This window comes from Lithobates pipiens, unplaced genomic scaffold (assembly GCF_037356315.1).
Source record: "Lithobates pipiens isolate NorthernLeopardFrog02 unplaced genomic scaffold, aLitPip1_a1.2 Scaffold_1, whole genome shotgun sequence".
NCBI lineage: Eukaryota > Metazoa > Chordata > Amphibia > Anura > Ranidae > Lithobates > Lithobates pipiens.
Window position 1 is genome coordinate 79343418 of NW_027507685.1, and position 15307 is coordinate 79358724.

A 15307-nucleotide genomic window follows, 5' to 3' on the forward strand; every position below is an offset into this window, starting at 1 on the left:
GGTGGTGGTGGTCGTGTTGTTGGTGGTAGTGTCTTTGGGGGTGCACATAGCAGAGAGTGAAGAAGAGGGTGCAGATCGAGAGGATGAGGAGGGTGCAGAAGAGTAAGGCTGAGCGAGCCACTCAACCAAGTCTGGTGCATCCTTTAAAGTAATTGAACGCACCTTCTGCAACTTCCCACTTTGGCTCAAGCCTGTTGCTCCTGCCCTACCCCTACCACCCCTGCGGAAGGGCCTGCCTCTTCCTCTGCATGTCATTTTTTAAATGACCCTGTGACAAAACTCTTAGTCCCTATACCGCTGAAGGACTGCTGCAGTATAGGTGAGCGGTCAGCAGTGGTGCACGTCAACCCTATCTATTGTGGACCTATAGCGGTCCTTACAGAACAGCAGACTGTACCGCACTCAAGCCTATGTACCGTAGCACCCTATACCAAGTTACCAGTCCTTATAAGAACTTTTGTGGACCAAGCAGGTTGTGTATTAGTGTTTAGCAGACTGTACGTCAGTCCCTATACCGCTGAAGGACTGCTGCAGTATAGGGCAGCGGTCAGCAGTGGTGCACGTCAACCCTATCTATTGTGGACCGATAGCGGTCCTTACAGAACAGCAGACTGTACCGCACTCAAGCCTATGTACCGTAGCACCCTATACCAAGTTACCAGTCCTTATAAGAACTTTTGTGGACCAAGCAGGTTGTGTATTAGTGTTTAGCAGACTGTACGTCAGTCCCTATACCGCTGAAGGACTGCTGCAGTATAGGGCAGCGGTCAGCAGTGGTGCACGTCAACCCTATCTATTGTGGACCGATAGCGGTCCTTACAGAACAGCAGACTGTACCGCACTCAAGCCTATGTACCGTAGCACCCTATACCAAGTTACCAGTCCTTATAAGAACTTTTGTGGAACAAGCAGGTTGTGTGTTAGTGATTAGCAGACTGTACGTCAGTCCCTATACCAATGAAGGACTGCTGCAGTATAGGGCAGCGGTCAGCAGTAGTGCACGGCAACCCTATGTATTGTGGACCGATAGCGGTCCTTACAGAACAGCAGACTGTACTGCACTCAGGCCTATGTACCGTAGCACCCTATACCAAGTTACCAGTCCTTATAAGAACTTTTGTGGACCAAGCAGGTTGTGTGTTAGTGTTTAGCAGACTGTGCGTCAGTCCCTATACCGCTGAAGGACTGCTGCAGTATAGGGCAGCGGTCAGCAGTAGTGCACGGCAACCCTATGTATTGTGGACCGATAGCGGTCCTTACAGAACAGCAGACTGTAACGCACTCAGGCCTATGTACCGTAGCACCCTATACCAAGTTACCAGTCCTTATAAGAACTTTTGTGGACCAAGCAGGTTGTGTGTTAGTGATTAGCAGACTGTACGTCAGTCCCTATACCAATGAAGGACTGCTGCAGTATAGGGCAGCGGTCAGCAGTAGTGCACGGCAACCCTATGTATTGTGGACCGATAGCGGTCCTTACAGAACAGCAGACTGTAACGCACTCAGGCCTATGTACCGTAGCACCCTATACCAAGTTACCAGTCCTTATAAAAACTTTTGTGGACCAAGCAGGTTGTGTGTTAGTGTTTAGCAGACTGTGCGTCAGTCCCTATACCGCTGAAGGACTGCTGCAGTATAGGGCAGCGGTCAGCAGTGGTGCACGTCAACCCTATCTATTGTGGACCGATAGCGGTCCTTACAGAACAGCAGACTGTACCGCACTCAAGCCTATGTACCGTAGCACCCTATACCAAGTTACCAGTCCTTATAAGAACTTTTGTGGACCAAGCAGGTTGTGTATTAGTGTTTAGCAGACTGTACGTCAGTCCCTATACCGCTGAAGGACTGCTGCAGTATAGGGCAGCGGTCAGCAGTGGTGCACGTCAACCCTATCTATTGTGGACCGATAGCGGTCCTTACAGAACAGCAGACTGTACCGCACTCAAGCCTATGTACCGTAGCACCCTATACCAAGTTACCAGTCCTTATAAGAACTTTTGTGGAACAAGCAGGTTGTGTGTTAGTGATTAGCAGACTGTACGTCAGTCCCTATACCAATGAAGGACTGCTGCAGTATAGGGCAGCGGTCAGCAGTAGTGCACGGCAACCCTATGTATTGTGGACCGATAGCGGTCCTTACAGAACAGCAGACTGTACTGCACTCAGGCCTATGTACCGTAGCACCCTATACCAAGTTACCAGTCCTTATAAGAACTTTTGTGGACCAAGCAGGTTGTGTGTTAGTGTTTAGCAGACTGTGCGTCAGTCCCTATACCGCAGAAGGACTGCTGCAGTATAGGGCAGCGGTCAGCAGTAGTGCACGGCAACCCTATGTATTGTGGACCGATAGCGGTCCTTACAGAACAGCAGACTGTAACGCACTCAGGCCTATGTACCGTAGCACCCTATACCAAGTTACCAGTCCTTATAAGAACTTTTGTGGACCAAGCAGGTTGTGTGTTAGTGATTAGCAGACTGTACGTCAGTCCCTATACCAATGAAGGACTGCTGCAGTATAGGGCAGCGGTCAGCAGTAGTGCACGGCAACCCTATGTATTGTGGACCGATAGCGGTCCTTACAGAACAGCAGACTGTAACGCACTCAGGCCTATGTACCGTAGCACCCTATACCAAGTTACCAGTCCTTATAAAAACTTTTGTGGACCAAGCAGGTTGTGTGTTAGTGTTTAGCAGACTGTGCGTCAGTCCCTATACCGCTGAAGGACTGCTGCAGTATAGGGCAGCGGTCAGCAGTGGTGCACGTCAACCCTATCTATTGTGGACCGATAGCGGTCCTTACAGAACAGCAGACTGTACCGCACTCAAGCCTATGTACCGTAGCACCCTATACCAAGTTACCAGTCCTTATAAGAACTTTTGTGGACCAAGCAGGTTGTGTATTAGTGTTTAGCAGACTGTACGTCAGTCCCTATACCGCTGAAGGACTGCTGCAGTATAGGGCAGCGGTCAGCAGTGGTGCACGTCAACCCTATCTATTGTGGACCGATAGCGGTCCTTACAGAACAGCAGACTGTACCGCACTCAAGCCTATGTACCGTAGCACCCTATACCAAGTTACCAGTCCTTATAAGAACTTTTGTGGAACAAGCAGGTTGTGTGTTAGTGATTAGCAGACTGTACGTCAGTCCCTATACCAATGAAGGACTGCTGCAGTATAGGGCAGCGGTCAGCAGTAGTGCACGGCAACCCTATGTATTGTGGACCGATAGCGGTCCTTACAGAACAGCAGACTGTAACGCACTCAGGCCTATGTACCGTAGCACCCTATACCAAGTTACCAGTCCTTATAAGAACTTTTGTGGACCAAGCAGGTTGTGTGTTAGTGATTAGCAGACTGTACGTCAGTCCCTATACCAATGAAGGACTGCTGCAGTATAGGGCAGCGGTCAGCAGTAGTGCACGGCAACCCTATGTATTGTGGACCGATAGCGGTCCTTACAGAACAGCAGACTGTACTGCACTCAGGCCTATGTACCGTAGCACCCTATACCAAGTTACCAGTCCTTATAAAAACTTTTGTGGACCAAGCAGGTTGTGTGTTAGTGTTTAGCAGACTGTGCGTCAGTCCCTATACCGCTGAAGGACTGCTGCAGTATAGGGCAGCGGTCAGCAGTAGTGCACGGCAACCCTATGTATTGTGGACCGATAGCGGTCCTTACAGAACAGCAGACTGTAACGCACTCAGGCCTATGTACCGTAGCACCCTATACCAAGTTACCAGTCCTTATAAGAACTTTTGTGGACCAAGCAGGTTGTGTGTTAGTGATTAGCAGACTGTACGTCAGTCCCTATACCAATGAAGGACTGCTGCAGTATAGGGCAGCGGTCAGCAGTAGTGCACGGCAACCCTATGTATTGTGGACCGATAGCGGTCCTTACAGAACAGCAGACTGTACCGCACCCAAGCCTATGTACCGTAGCACCCTAGACAGACCAAGTTACCAGTCCTGATAAAGAGCTTTGTGGAACAAGTGAGTTGTGAATGATTAGCAGACTGCAGCAGAAGGGCAGCAGTCAAGTATAATATTCTTTCTATATTTGGAAGAAAGAATATTATACGTGTACAAGCCTATTACCGTACCACTGATACCAGTCCTGAAAAGAACCTTTGTGGAACTAATAGTAACAGCAAGTCTTTAAAATTATCCTCACTGCCTGACACACTGCTTCCTGCCTGTCCCTATACAAATTGGCAAAAAAGAGTAGGCTGGAACGATTAGCTGGAACAGCTCTTTTGTGGACCTGATAGTAACAGCTAATGATGATGATGATGATGATGATGAAGAAAGACTAATCTGGCTGAGCTGTCCCTAAAATAGCAGCATACAGCGCTCTGTCCCTTTATCTAAACTGACAAAAGAAACTCAGGCTGCTGACCTAACACCTATACCAGTCCTGAAAAGAACTTTTGTGTACCAAATAGCTAGCGTTTTCTCTGTCCCTACTCCACACAGGATCCTTTCCCTACAGTGACAGAAGAAAGAATGTAAAATGGCCACCGGATCGGGTGTATTTATAGGTTAGGGGGAATGTCCAAGTGTCCATGAGCTGTCATGTCTCAATTGGTTGTCCTGTAACACATGATAAACGTGTCACGAAAGGTTAAAGTTCTTGTATACATTAAACACGTAAGTCCGCCGGGGCGAACGACGGAAAAAGGCGTTCGAACCCGCGGACGGCGAAAGTCGGAAATTCGCCGCGAAACGACCGCCGGGCGAACCGTTCGGCCATCACTATATGGGGGTCCCTGGCACTATAAAAAGCTGCGGCGAACCTAAATACCTACCTGCCTAACTAGCGTCACCTGTGACACTAATACAGCGATCAGAAAAACGATCGCTTATTAGGCTGGGTTCACACTGGAGCGATGTGGGAACGCCACGAATGCGCGGCGGGTTCCCGCATCACATGCCTCCCGGCGGCAGTTCACACTGCCCTATGCGAACTGCTGGGAGTGTCAGTGAAATGTTAATGACACCCCCAGATCAGTTCGCATATCGCAGTGCGATCTGCAAACTCGGATCGCATGGTGTGAACACCCATGCGATCCGATTCTGCTGCGGACCAAAAAAAGGGTCCCGTGCGAGTTTGCGGCGGGTGCGGCGGGTGCGACACGAATTCAGCCATACTATCTGTATGGCTGAACTCGAATCGCACAGAGATCGGATGTGATTTGCACTGCAGTGCGGTGCGAATCACATCCGTTCTCATAAAGCGCTGCAATGTGAACCCAGCCTTAGTGACACTGGCGACGGGGGGGTGATCACGGGGTTAAACCTTTATTGGGGGGGTTAGGGGGGTACCTTAGAACTAAAGGGGGCTAACCCTAACTGCCCTAACAGCTATTACAGTCACAAATGACACCCGCCGGGTGATCAGGGGGTTAAACCTTTATTAGGTAATAAATGGCGGGTGCCCTGAAACTATAAAAAAATAACTAACCAACCAGCGTCACCTGTAACAGTTATATGGTGATCACTGGTGAAAGGGTTAACTAGGGGGAAATCAGGGGGCTTTATGCGGTAGTATATGGGGGTCCCTGGCGCTATAAAAAGCTGCGGCGAACCTAAATACCTACCTGCCTAACTAGCGTCACCTGTGACACTAATACAGCGATCAGAAAAATGATCGCTTATTAGGCTGGGTTCACACTGGAGCGATGCGGGAACGCCACGAATCCGTGGCGGGTTCCCGCATCGCATGCCTCCCGGCGGCAGTTCACACTGCCCTATGCGAACTGCTGGGAGTGTCAGTGAAATGTTAATGACACCCCCAGATCAGTTCGCATATCGCAGTGCGATCTGCAAACTCGGATCGCATGGTGTGAACACCCATGCGATCCGATTCTGCTGCGGGCCAAAAAAAGGGTCCCGTGCGAATTTGCGGCGGGTGCGACACGAATTCAGCCATACTATCTGTATGGCTGAACTCGAATCGCACAGAGATCGGATGTGATTTGCACTGCAGTGCGGTGCGAATCACATTCGTTCTCATAAACCGCTGCAATGTGAACCCAGCCTTAGTGACACTGGCGACGGGGGGTGATTACGGGGTTAAACCTTTATTGGGGGGGTTAGGGGGGCACATTAGAACTAAAGGGGGCTAACCCTAACTGCCCTAACAGTTATTACAGTCACAAATGACACCAATGCAAAAAAAAAAAAAAAAAAAGCAATTGGTGTCACTGTGACTGGGGGGGCAGGGGTAATTGGGGGGTGATCGGGGGGTAAAGGGGGGTGTGAGTGTGCCTGGCATGTTCTACTGTGTAGTGTAGTGCTTGTGCAACTCACCGATGCTCTCTCCTCGGTGCCGGAACGAAAAATACCGACACGGAGGAGAGAATACATCACTTCCTCTCCTGTGTTTACATTACAGGAGAGGAAGTGATGTCACCGGACATTTTCATTCGTCAGGAGCGATCGCGAGGGGGTGGCCATGAATGAATGGCCGTCCCCTCGTCCGGGATCGCTCCCGAACGAATACCGACCGCCGCAGGCACCGGGCGGGGGCCCGATCGGGCCCCCGACCCGCGGGCAGGCAAGGACGTACATGTAAGCCCTTATGCCTGCCCGTGCCATTCTGTCGACGTACATCGTCGTGCGGCGGTCGGCAAGTGGTTAAAGATCCCCCCGCTCGTGTGCAATGGCGAACACACGTGTTGGTCTTGTACGCATACGGAAACAGCGATCGCACCACACATGGGAGAGCCCCATGAACGTCAGAGCGAGAGCAATAATTCTAGCATGAGACCTCCTGTGTAACTCTAAACTGGTACCCAATAAAGGTTTATAAAACCTTGCCTATGGAGATATTACCAAAGTTTGGTGCTATTTAACAAGCATGCGCAATTTTAAAGAGTGGTATGTTTGATATCTATTTACCCAGTGCAACACCATATTTTATTATTATATTGTCTCTATGTGCATTAAAATTCATTAAAATGTATTTATGCTTTAGTGTATCAAATTGCATTAGAAAAACTGCTGCACAAATACTGTGTGACAGTATTTTATGCGAAAACCCACCATTTTATTCTCTAGTGCCTCTGCTACAAAAATGTATAATGTTTGGGGGTTCCAAGTAATTTTCTTGCAAAAATTTTTTTTTTTTTTTTACTTGTTTAAAATAGTGTCAGAATAAGGCCTGGTCTTAAAGTGGATAATGCCTGAAGGTACTCCTTGGATGTTGTGCTTCCCTGTGGCCAGGCTGTGAAAAAGTCTCACACATGTGGTATCTTACAGGAGTAGCAGAATGTGTTTTGAGGTTTAGTTGCAAGCATGCCTTTGCCATGCGTGAGAAATAACTTAATGACATTTTTGTGATAACATTTTTGATTTTTTTATTTGATTTTATTTATTAATTTTCCAAAGAATTGTGAGAAAAAATTACAACTTCAAAAAACTCACCTTACCTCTTACTAAACACATTGGACTGCCTGCTTTCCAAAAAGGGGTAATTTGGGGGGTATTTGTACTGCCTTGGCAAGTTAGGGCCTCAAGAAATTAGATAGGCTGTCAGTACATCAGGTATGATAAATATTCAATGATCAGTACCATACCTTGTAGACTCTATAACTTTCACACAGATCAAATAATATATGCTGATTTTGGTTATTTTTACCATAGAAATGTATAAGTATCAATTTTAGTCAACATTTATGAAGAAAAAATACTTATTTGCAAAATTATATAACAGAAACTAAGAAAAACAATTATTTTTTCAAAATTTTCCGTCTTTTTTTCATTTCTAGCGCAAACAAATAAAAACCCCACTGATGATTAAATACCACCAAAATAAAGCTCTATTTGTGTGAAAAAAAATATATAAAAATTTAATTTGGGTACAGTGTTGCATGACTGAGTAATTCTCATTAAAATTGTGAGAAAATTTAGAAAGGTACCGTTGGTCCCGAATGTGCTGACTCGAGCCCAGTCAGTATAGTGCGGCCCGCAGCAGCTGTCCCTGGTTGCAATTTCACATGATAAATTGAAGGGTTAATAATGCGCTAAATATCAACCTTCTAATATTGCACAGTACCCCCAATGTAATATTAAATAAACAAATCCTTTGTAATAAACAGTAAATGCCTCATACTTTCAACATGAAGACTGGTGTGACTAATGAAATGTGACATAAAACCCAAACAATAGTACAAATACCAAATATTGACTCAAGTCTTGGCTGGGAAAATCAATTATCACAATTCAATGTGTGACCATCAATGGTAAGTAGTCAATTAAAAGTCTCTGCTGCTTCCTCATATGTACTGGACTGAGTGCAAGCCTCGCTTTAGTCCTGCAGTACTCAAAGAGAAAAGGGAGGGAAAAAAAAAGAACCATTGCGCAGACAGTTTAACAAAAGATATCCTGTGTGATAAGGGTAAGTAACACTCACACTTTAGCGCAGAGCAGATCACATAATGTAAAAAGTCAGTTGCATACAGAAACAATGCTCCTCGTCCGCCTACAGTGCAGACCAAGCACTGTGGGTGACTTCACTGGCTCCTCCTGATGAGTTGCGTCACTAGACACGCGACTTTTTCAAGGGTGCTGTTAGTACACTTTTTAATAATCGCAGCTTTATCATTTGGGTACCTTTTTAATATTTTGTCACATAATTTTATTTATTCACTTCAGCACTTTAGTAACATACTTTTATCATTGTAATTTCAGGTAGATGGCAGCGGGAGCGTGTTGCGACGTCCGCGGGGTTTGGGCATCTATCCCCACATGGCGAGTGGGTGGCCCCGCCGAAGGAGGCTGCGCTCACATGGAAGGTGAACAGAGGACAGCTGGGAGTCCAGGAGAAAAGAGCTTCACAGCCTCCTTGACCCCAGAAGAGACGCGCAGAAGCATCCCCGGAGTCCGAAAACCTTGACTCTGTCTCCTGCAACCTCCTCTCAGCACCGCTCCAGCATTGGCAGTGAGACCCGGAGGACAAGCACAAATTGGAGACGTGAGCTGCTGAAAGGAGCAGAAAAGCACCTCCTGGATCAGGAAGGTACTGGGCATCATACACTGACATAGACCTACCTGCAGATACAGACTGGAATAGGGGGCAGAGGAGGGACTGCAGATAGGCACAGGGCTAGGGGTCTCTCTCTCTTATCCCTCTTCTCTCTGTCAGCCTCCACCCTCTCTGTCAGCCCCCCTCTTTGTCAACCTCCCTCTCTGTCCACCACTATCTCTGTTGGCCCCCCTCTGTCTGCCACCCTCTCTCTCTGAGCCCCCCTCTCTCTCAGCCTCTGTCAGGCCCTTCTCTCTCTCAACCACCCTCTCTCTCTCAACCACCCTCTCTCTCTCAACCACCCTTTCTCTCAACCACCCTCTCTCTCTCAGCCACCCTATTTCTCTCTCAGCCTCCCTCTCTTCCACCACCCCCTCTCTGAGCCCCCCCCCCCTTCTCTCTCTCTCTCAGACCCCATCTCTCTCTAGCTCAGCCCCTCTCTCTCTCAGCCACCATCATAGGGGTGTAATCAGGGTATTGGCACCTGGGGAGGTGTAATCAGGTTGAGGTGGGTTATCTAGGGGTGTGATCAGAGTGGGGGATATCTAGGGGGTATAATCAGTGTAGGGGTATCTGGGGAGTTGTAATCAGAGTGGAAGGTATCTGGGGAGGTGTGATTTGGGTGGGTTATCTAGGAGTGCGATCAGGGTGGGGTGGTGTGATCAGGGTGGGGTGTGTTATCTAGGTTTGTGATCAGAGTGGGGGGGATCTGGGGTGTAATCAGGGTAGGGGTGTCTGGGGAGGTGTGATCTGGTGGGTGGGTTATCTAGGGGTATGATCAGAGTGAGAGTGTCTGGGGAGGTGTGATCTGTGTGATTTGGGTTATGTAGGGGTGTGATCAGAGTGGGGGTATCTGGGGGTGTAATCAGGGTAGGGGCATCTGGGGAGGTGTGATTGGGATGGGGTGGATTATCAAGGGGTGAGATCAGAGTGGGGAGTATCTGGGGGTGTTATCAGTGTTGGGGCATCTGGGGAGGTGTGATCAGGCTGGAGTGAGTTATCTTGGGGTATGATCAGAGTGGGGAGTATCTGGGGGTGTTATCAGGGTAGAGGTATCTGGGGAGGTGTGAGCAGGGTGGGGGGGGTTATCGGGCGGTGTGATTTGAGTGGGGGGTATCTGGGAGTGTAATCAGTGTAGGAGGTATCTAGGGAAATGTGATCATGGTGGTGGAGTTATCTAGGGAAGTGATCAGTGTGGGGGGTATCTGGGGAGGGGCGTTCAGGGTGGTGGGTATATGGGGTTATAATTAGGGTGGGGGAATCTAGGGAGGTGTGATCAAAGTAGGAGTATCTGGGGAGTGTGATCTGGGAGTTTGCTTATGGGGGGAACCCAGCCATTGGACGTTTTAGTTGGCCTCAACTGTCTGTGGCCAGTGAGGGGAAGCGAGGAATGCATAACCCCACCCCCTCATTAAACGCTGTTCCCTATGCTGTACATATCAATAGAAGAACACATCCTTATAGTCTAGGATGGGAAGGCATTCCCTTGCTCCTCTTTTCCCTCTCTCCTTTCTCATAGCTAATATATTGACTGGGGACTATACTGTCCACTGTTAACTCTTTCCTGTGCAGCACTGAGAAAGCAGAAGCCAGCAGCATTGAATTGGGGAATGTTTATTGTATTGTATGTTAAGCTAAAACATGCTGATGATGTTATACTACTTTAAGGTTGCAAGCCTGTGGGGGTCGGTGATTCCATCTCTAGAAAGTAGTAATAGGTTTAAGTGGTACTCATTCATGCTTTTAAAAGTGAATCACAACAGCATCTCCAATATTTCTATTCTGTAGGGTTTCCATTAAGACAAATGGCAAATTAACAATTGGATGATTAATTGTAAATTCTTATTATATAACAAATACACACAAATCCATTTACAGTGGTTCAGATGACACAGACTCCTACCTGCAGATTCTCATTAGGCAGCAGCTGGATGTAATGGCTGTCAGTATGATGAGGATGATCAGTAATAGGACTGCAGTCACAATGGTAATGATAAGTCGTGAAGGAACTATAAAAGCTGGAACAGATGTTTTCTCTTTGCCTGGAAATGAATTGCATTTAAAGTATGAGGCTGAAAGCTGTAAAAAAAATGGTCACTTTGCATGAGGAACAAACATTCATCTCTCATTTTGTCACCCCATGGGAGGAGGGACATACCCATGTCTCCCTTCTGTCTGTGTCACCCTGCAAGAGGATAACCAGATTCATAGCTCCTATCTGTCTGTGTCACCCTGCAGGAGCGGGAGCATGCTTATCAGCCATAACATTATGACCACCCACTATAACCCTTTAAGGCATGTACCTCACTGTGGTAGCTGGCACCAAGCCATCAATAGCAGATCCTCACCTGTAAGTTCTTTTAAGTTAAGTAACAACTCAAACAAGACCACCTTCTTTCATTGCTCCGTAGGCCAGTTATAATGCTCACCTGTCCATTGTAGCCACTTTTGGCTGTGGATACGGGTCACCTTGACCGGTCTGCAGTTACGCAGTTCCATACGCAACAAACTGCGATGCACTGTGTGTTCTGACACATTTCTATCAGAACCATCATTAACTTTTTTCAACAACTTTTGAACTTCAGTAGCCTTCCTATTGGAATGGACTACATGGGACAGACTCCCCCCCCCCCCCCACCACATGCACCAGTGAGCCTTGGCCCCCCATGATCCTGTTGCTAGTTTTCCTTCCTCGGACCACTTTTTGTAGGTCTTGACCACTGCAGACCAGGAATAGCCTACAAGAGCTGCAGTTTTGGAGTTGCTCTGACCCATTTATCTGGCCATTACAGTTTGGCCCTTGTCATAGTTGCTCATATTGTTACACTTGCCATCTTTTCTGCTTTCAACACATCAACTTCAGGGACATGTTCACTTGCTGCCTAATATATCCTACCCACTTTCAGGTGCCAGTGTAACAAAATAATCAACAATATTAATTTTACCTGTCAGTGGTAATAATGTTATGGCTGATCAGTATGTCACCCTGGAGGAGGAGGACAGACTAATAGATTCATTCTATCTATGTCACCCTGCAGGAGGAGGGACAGACTTACTTGCGCTGTCTTCTGATGCTGGCGGGGCAGATGTCTGTGGTCCTATGTAGTACACGGCACGAAGGCTGGGATATTGTTCAACCTTGCATTCCCATGATCCATAGATATTCTTCTTGTTGGACAGATAGTACAGTGCTTTGGTGTCTTGTTTTTTGGTTATCTGTACAATATGGTCATTTAAAAAATATGTGAAGGTATATTCTTGAGGGGTGTGGATTGTCCAATCAAGACAGAGCTGGCACCTCAAAGCACTATGATTGAATTGTGAGATGCCAATGAACAGTGAGAGGGAAAGAGAGGGGACTTCTGTGCAGCCTGTGGGGGAACAGCAAAGGTGACAGTAAATACAATAATATATGTCATGTTACTGATATGTATGAATAGTAAAAGATCAAAATATGAATGTTGCTGTGCTGCCATTGCATGTGACAGTATTCCAAATGAAAAAAGTTATATGTCCGTGCATAAAAATTAAGAACGTTTATAACAAGACAGTATTCTGTCTGGTAGGTAAAAAAATAGTCACCATCCCAACCCCATCATGCTATTCTCTATTGAAATAGAAAGACTGTTGGCTGGATTCAACAAACATCTGAAATCAAAGTCTATGCCTTATTTTTTTTCAATTTAGAAAATAAAGATAAATAAAATTTACTTAAATAAGTTGTTTGATTGTGTTCATTCAATTTTTCAAAAAATGTCCAGAGGTATACAAATTTTTGCACAACACTGTGGGTTTCAACTGCAGCCATAGACATTTAGTGATAGTTGGATGTTTGGTCCCTGACAATATCTTCATTAGTCTACATAGACATGGGGGATAGTGCCGGATCTGGCAGAAATCTACTGTATTTGGGTTATGCTTTCTATTAGTAGGTATCTTTTATTAACATGGACCAGTCAGTTCAAAGCCGCTGGTTTCTTTACCATCTGAATGTTAAGAACCCATTGTTATCATCAGTAATCAAGAGTTATATGGCCAGCCTGAGCCTAGCATGTAACACAAATCAAAATGATTTCAAACAAAGACATTGCATATCTCACCTTCTGTTGAGCTGTGTAGGAGTAGAGCAAACCCCAATGTCACCAAATTTTCCATATTCTCTTTGGTTTCTGGTGTCCTTTGGTATTACCTCCTATTACTTCCCTATCATCTGTTCTTTATATGGTCTGTAGGTCTGCTTTATTTGTCCTTTTCTAACTACTCTATCACTTATCTACCTATCTATCCTCCACAGTCCCTGTGCCACTTGGTCCCCTTCACCTTTTTCTCTCATTAGTTTCTCCTTCACTTGTGTCTGTGTCAATGGATCTCCTTTACTTTTCTCAGGATCACCACATTCCCCCTTTACCAGTCTCAGGGTCATTAAATCCTCCTTCCCCCTGTGAGACAAGATCAACTTTACCCTTCCTTGGGTCACTAGATCCTCCTTTACCTGTCTTTTTTGCGTCAAAATCCCTGTCACCTTACTCTGGGTTACTAGATTCTCCCCTTTTTACCCGAGTTGCTAGATCTTTTGGTATCTGTCTTAGTAAAATAAGATCCTCCCTCTTACCCCCTTGTTGGGTCACTAGATAGCCCCTTCAACCTTCTCTGTGGGACTAGGTTCCCATTTACCTGTCTTTCATCAATAGATCCCCTTCTCCCCTCCTTACATAACCCTGACATGTGCAAAAAACATTTGCCTGTCTATTTTTTTCACTCAATCATTATCAATGATCTACATGTCAACAGATCCCTATTACCTCCCCCTACCCTCCATGGCACCTAAATTCCATTTAACTATTTTTTCTTTAATAGATCCGTGACATCTGTTTGCTACTAGATCCCCCCCCCCCCCTCTCTCTCTCTCCAAATGTCATTAGCTTGTCTTTGCATCACTAGATTTTCCATGTCACTTGTAATATCCCTGCCTTCTGCCTCAGTGTCTATTAGACCCATACTGTTTTTTTTTTTCTCCAGCATCAGGAAAAGGGCATCTTATCTTTGACAAACAGACATTATTTGTCACTCTATATTTTCAGCCACGTCTGCTTGGCTATATATGGAAGTGTTTTTTAAGACACTGGGGAAGAATTATTCAAAGGGCAGGTTCGCGTTAAAATATAAACTTCACAGTTTCCCACTTAAATATCCTAGTTTTGAGCTAATAAAAATCAAGATGCCTACTTACGGGCTCCTTACGGCCAGTGGAATACATAGCCTATTTGACACTATGGGGTATGGGGAAAATAACTACTTGCTAATTAAAATAAAATAAAAAGGCTTATCAGCAGAGCCATGTACAGGGTCAAATGTATACTATTTTCTCAATAGAAGATATAGGCATCCTCACAGTGTGGTACTGTGGATGCAAACATAGTTAAAATGGTGCCACATCCCAAATTGAATGGCAAAATTGGTAAGTGAACTTCTAGCCCTTGTACACACGGTTGGACATTCCGACAACAAAATCCATCGGATTTTGTCCGAAACTGGTGTTGCATACACACGGTCGGACAAAGTTGTCGGAAAATCCGATCGTTCGAAACGTGATGCCGTTATTTCATTACGACGGGACTACGTTCAGGCTAGTAGCCAATAGCTTTGGTCTAGGAATTTGATCTGAGCATGCGTGGCACTTTGTCCAATCGGAATTCTCTACAAACGATCGGACAAAGTCTGATCGGATCATGTTGTCAGAAAATTTTATAGCCCAGCTCTAAAACTTTGTCTGTCGGATATTCCGACGGACACAGTCCGATAGAGCCCACACATGGTCGGATTATCTGACAACACGGTCCGATCGGACATTTTCCGTCGGAATGTCCGACCGTGTGTACAAGGGCTTAGAAGTACAATGTAGCTGACCTTGGGGAGAAAATAGTATAACAAAAGTGGTAAGTGAACTCTTATTGACTTTATAGGCACCAAGGTACACACAAATCTTAAAAAAAGTATACATTTTATTACAATTTTGCAAAAAATACACAGTACAACTTAAAGTTCTCATGAGAATGTGCTACCAAAATGGTCACATAAACATCAAAATAGCCACCAATGTGGCCCCATCATAGCTAAAAAGAGGATGAAGCTCTACATGTTTTGCGCACTTGCGCTTCTTCAGGAGCTCTGGGTAAGTATTCTGAAAGTTTTCTATCTTTACGGTGCAAGGCCATGCTGTGCCTTGGTGGCAGGTTGCTGTATCTATACATGTCCCGTATCCACTTTGTGCCCTCATTCC

General features: G+C 46.0%; 1 protein-coding gene across 1 annotated transcript in view; it reads right to left on the reverse strand.

The window, feature by feature from the left end:
- The window catches only part of LOC143937903 (uncharacterized), a 28481-nt gene extending 14587 nt beyond the window's left edge, over window positions 1–13894 (reverse strand). The window contains exons 1-3 of the mRNA XM_077460846.1: window positions 13128–13894; window positions 12084–12398; window positions 10931–11069 (exon numbers count right to left, since the gene is read on the reverse strand). Coding sequence (XP_077316972.1) covers window positions 10931–11069; window positions 12084–12398; window positions 13128–13182 — 509 coding nt within the window. The 5' untranslated portion in view covers window positions 13183–13894. The remainder of the gene's footprint in view (window positions 1–10930; window positions 11070–12083; window positions 12399–13127) is intronic.
- Between the last annotated feature and the right edge of the window lie 1413 nt (window positions 13895–15307).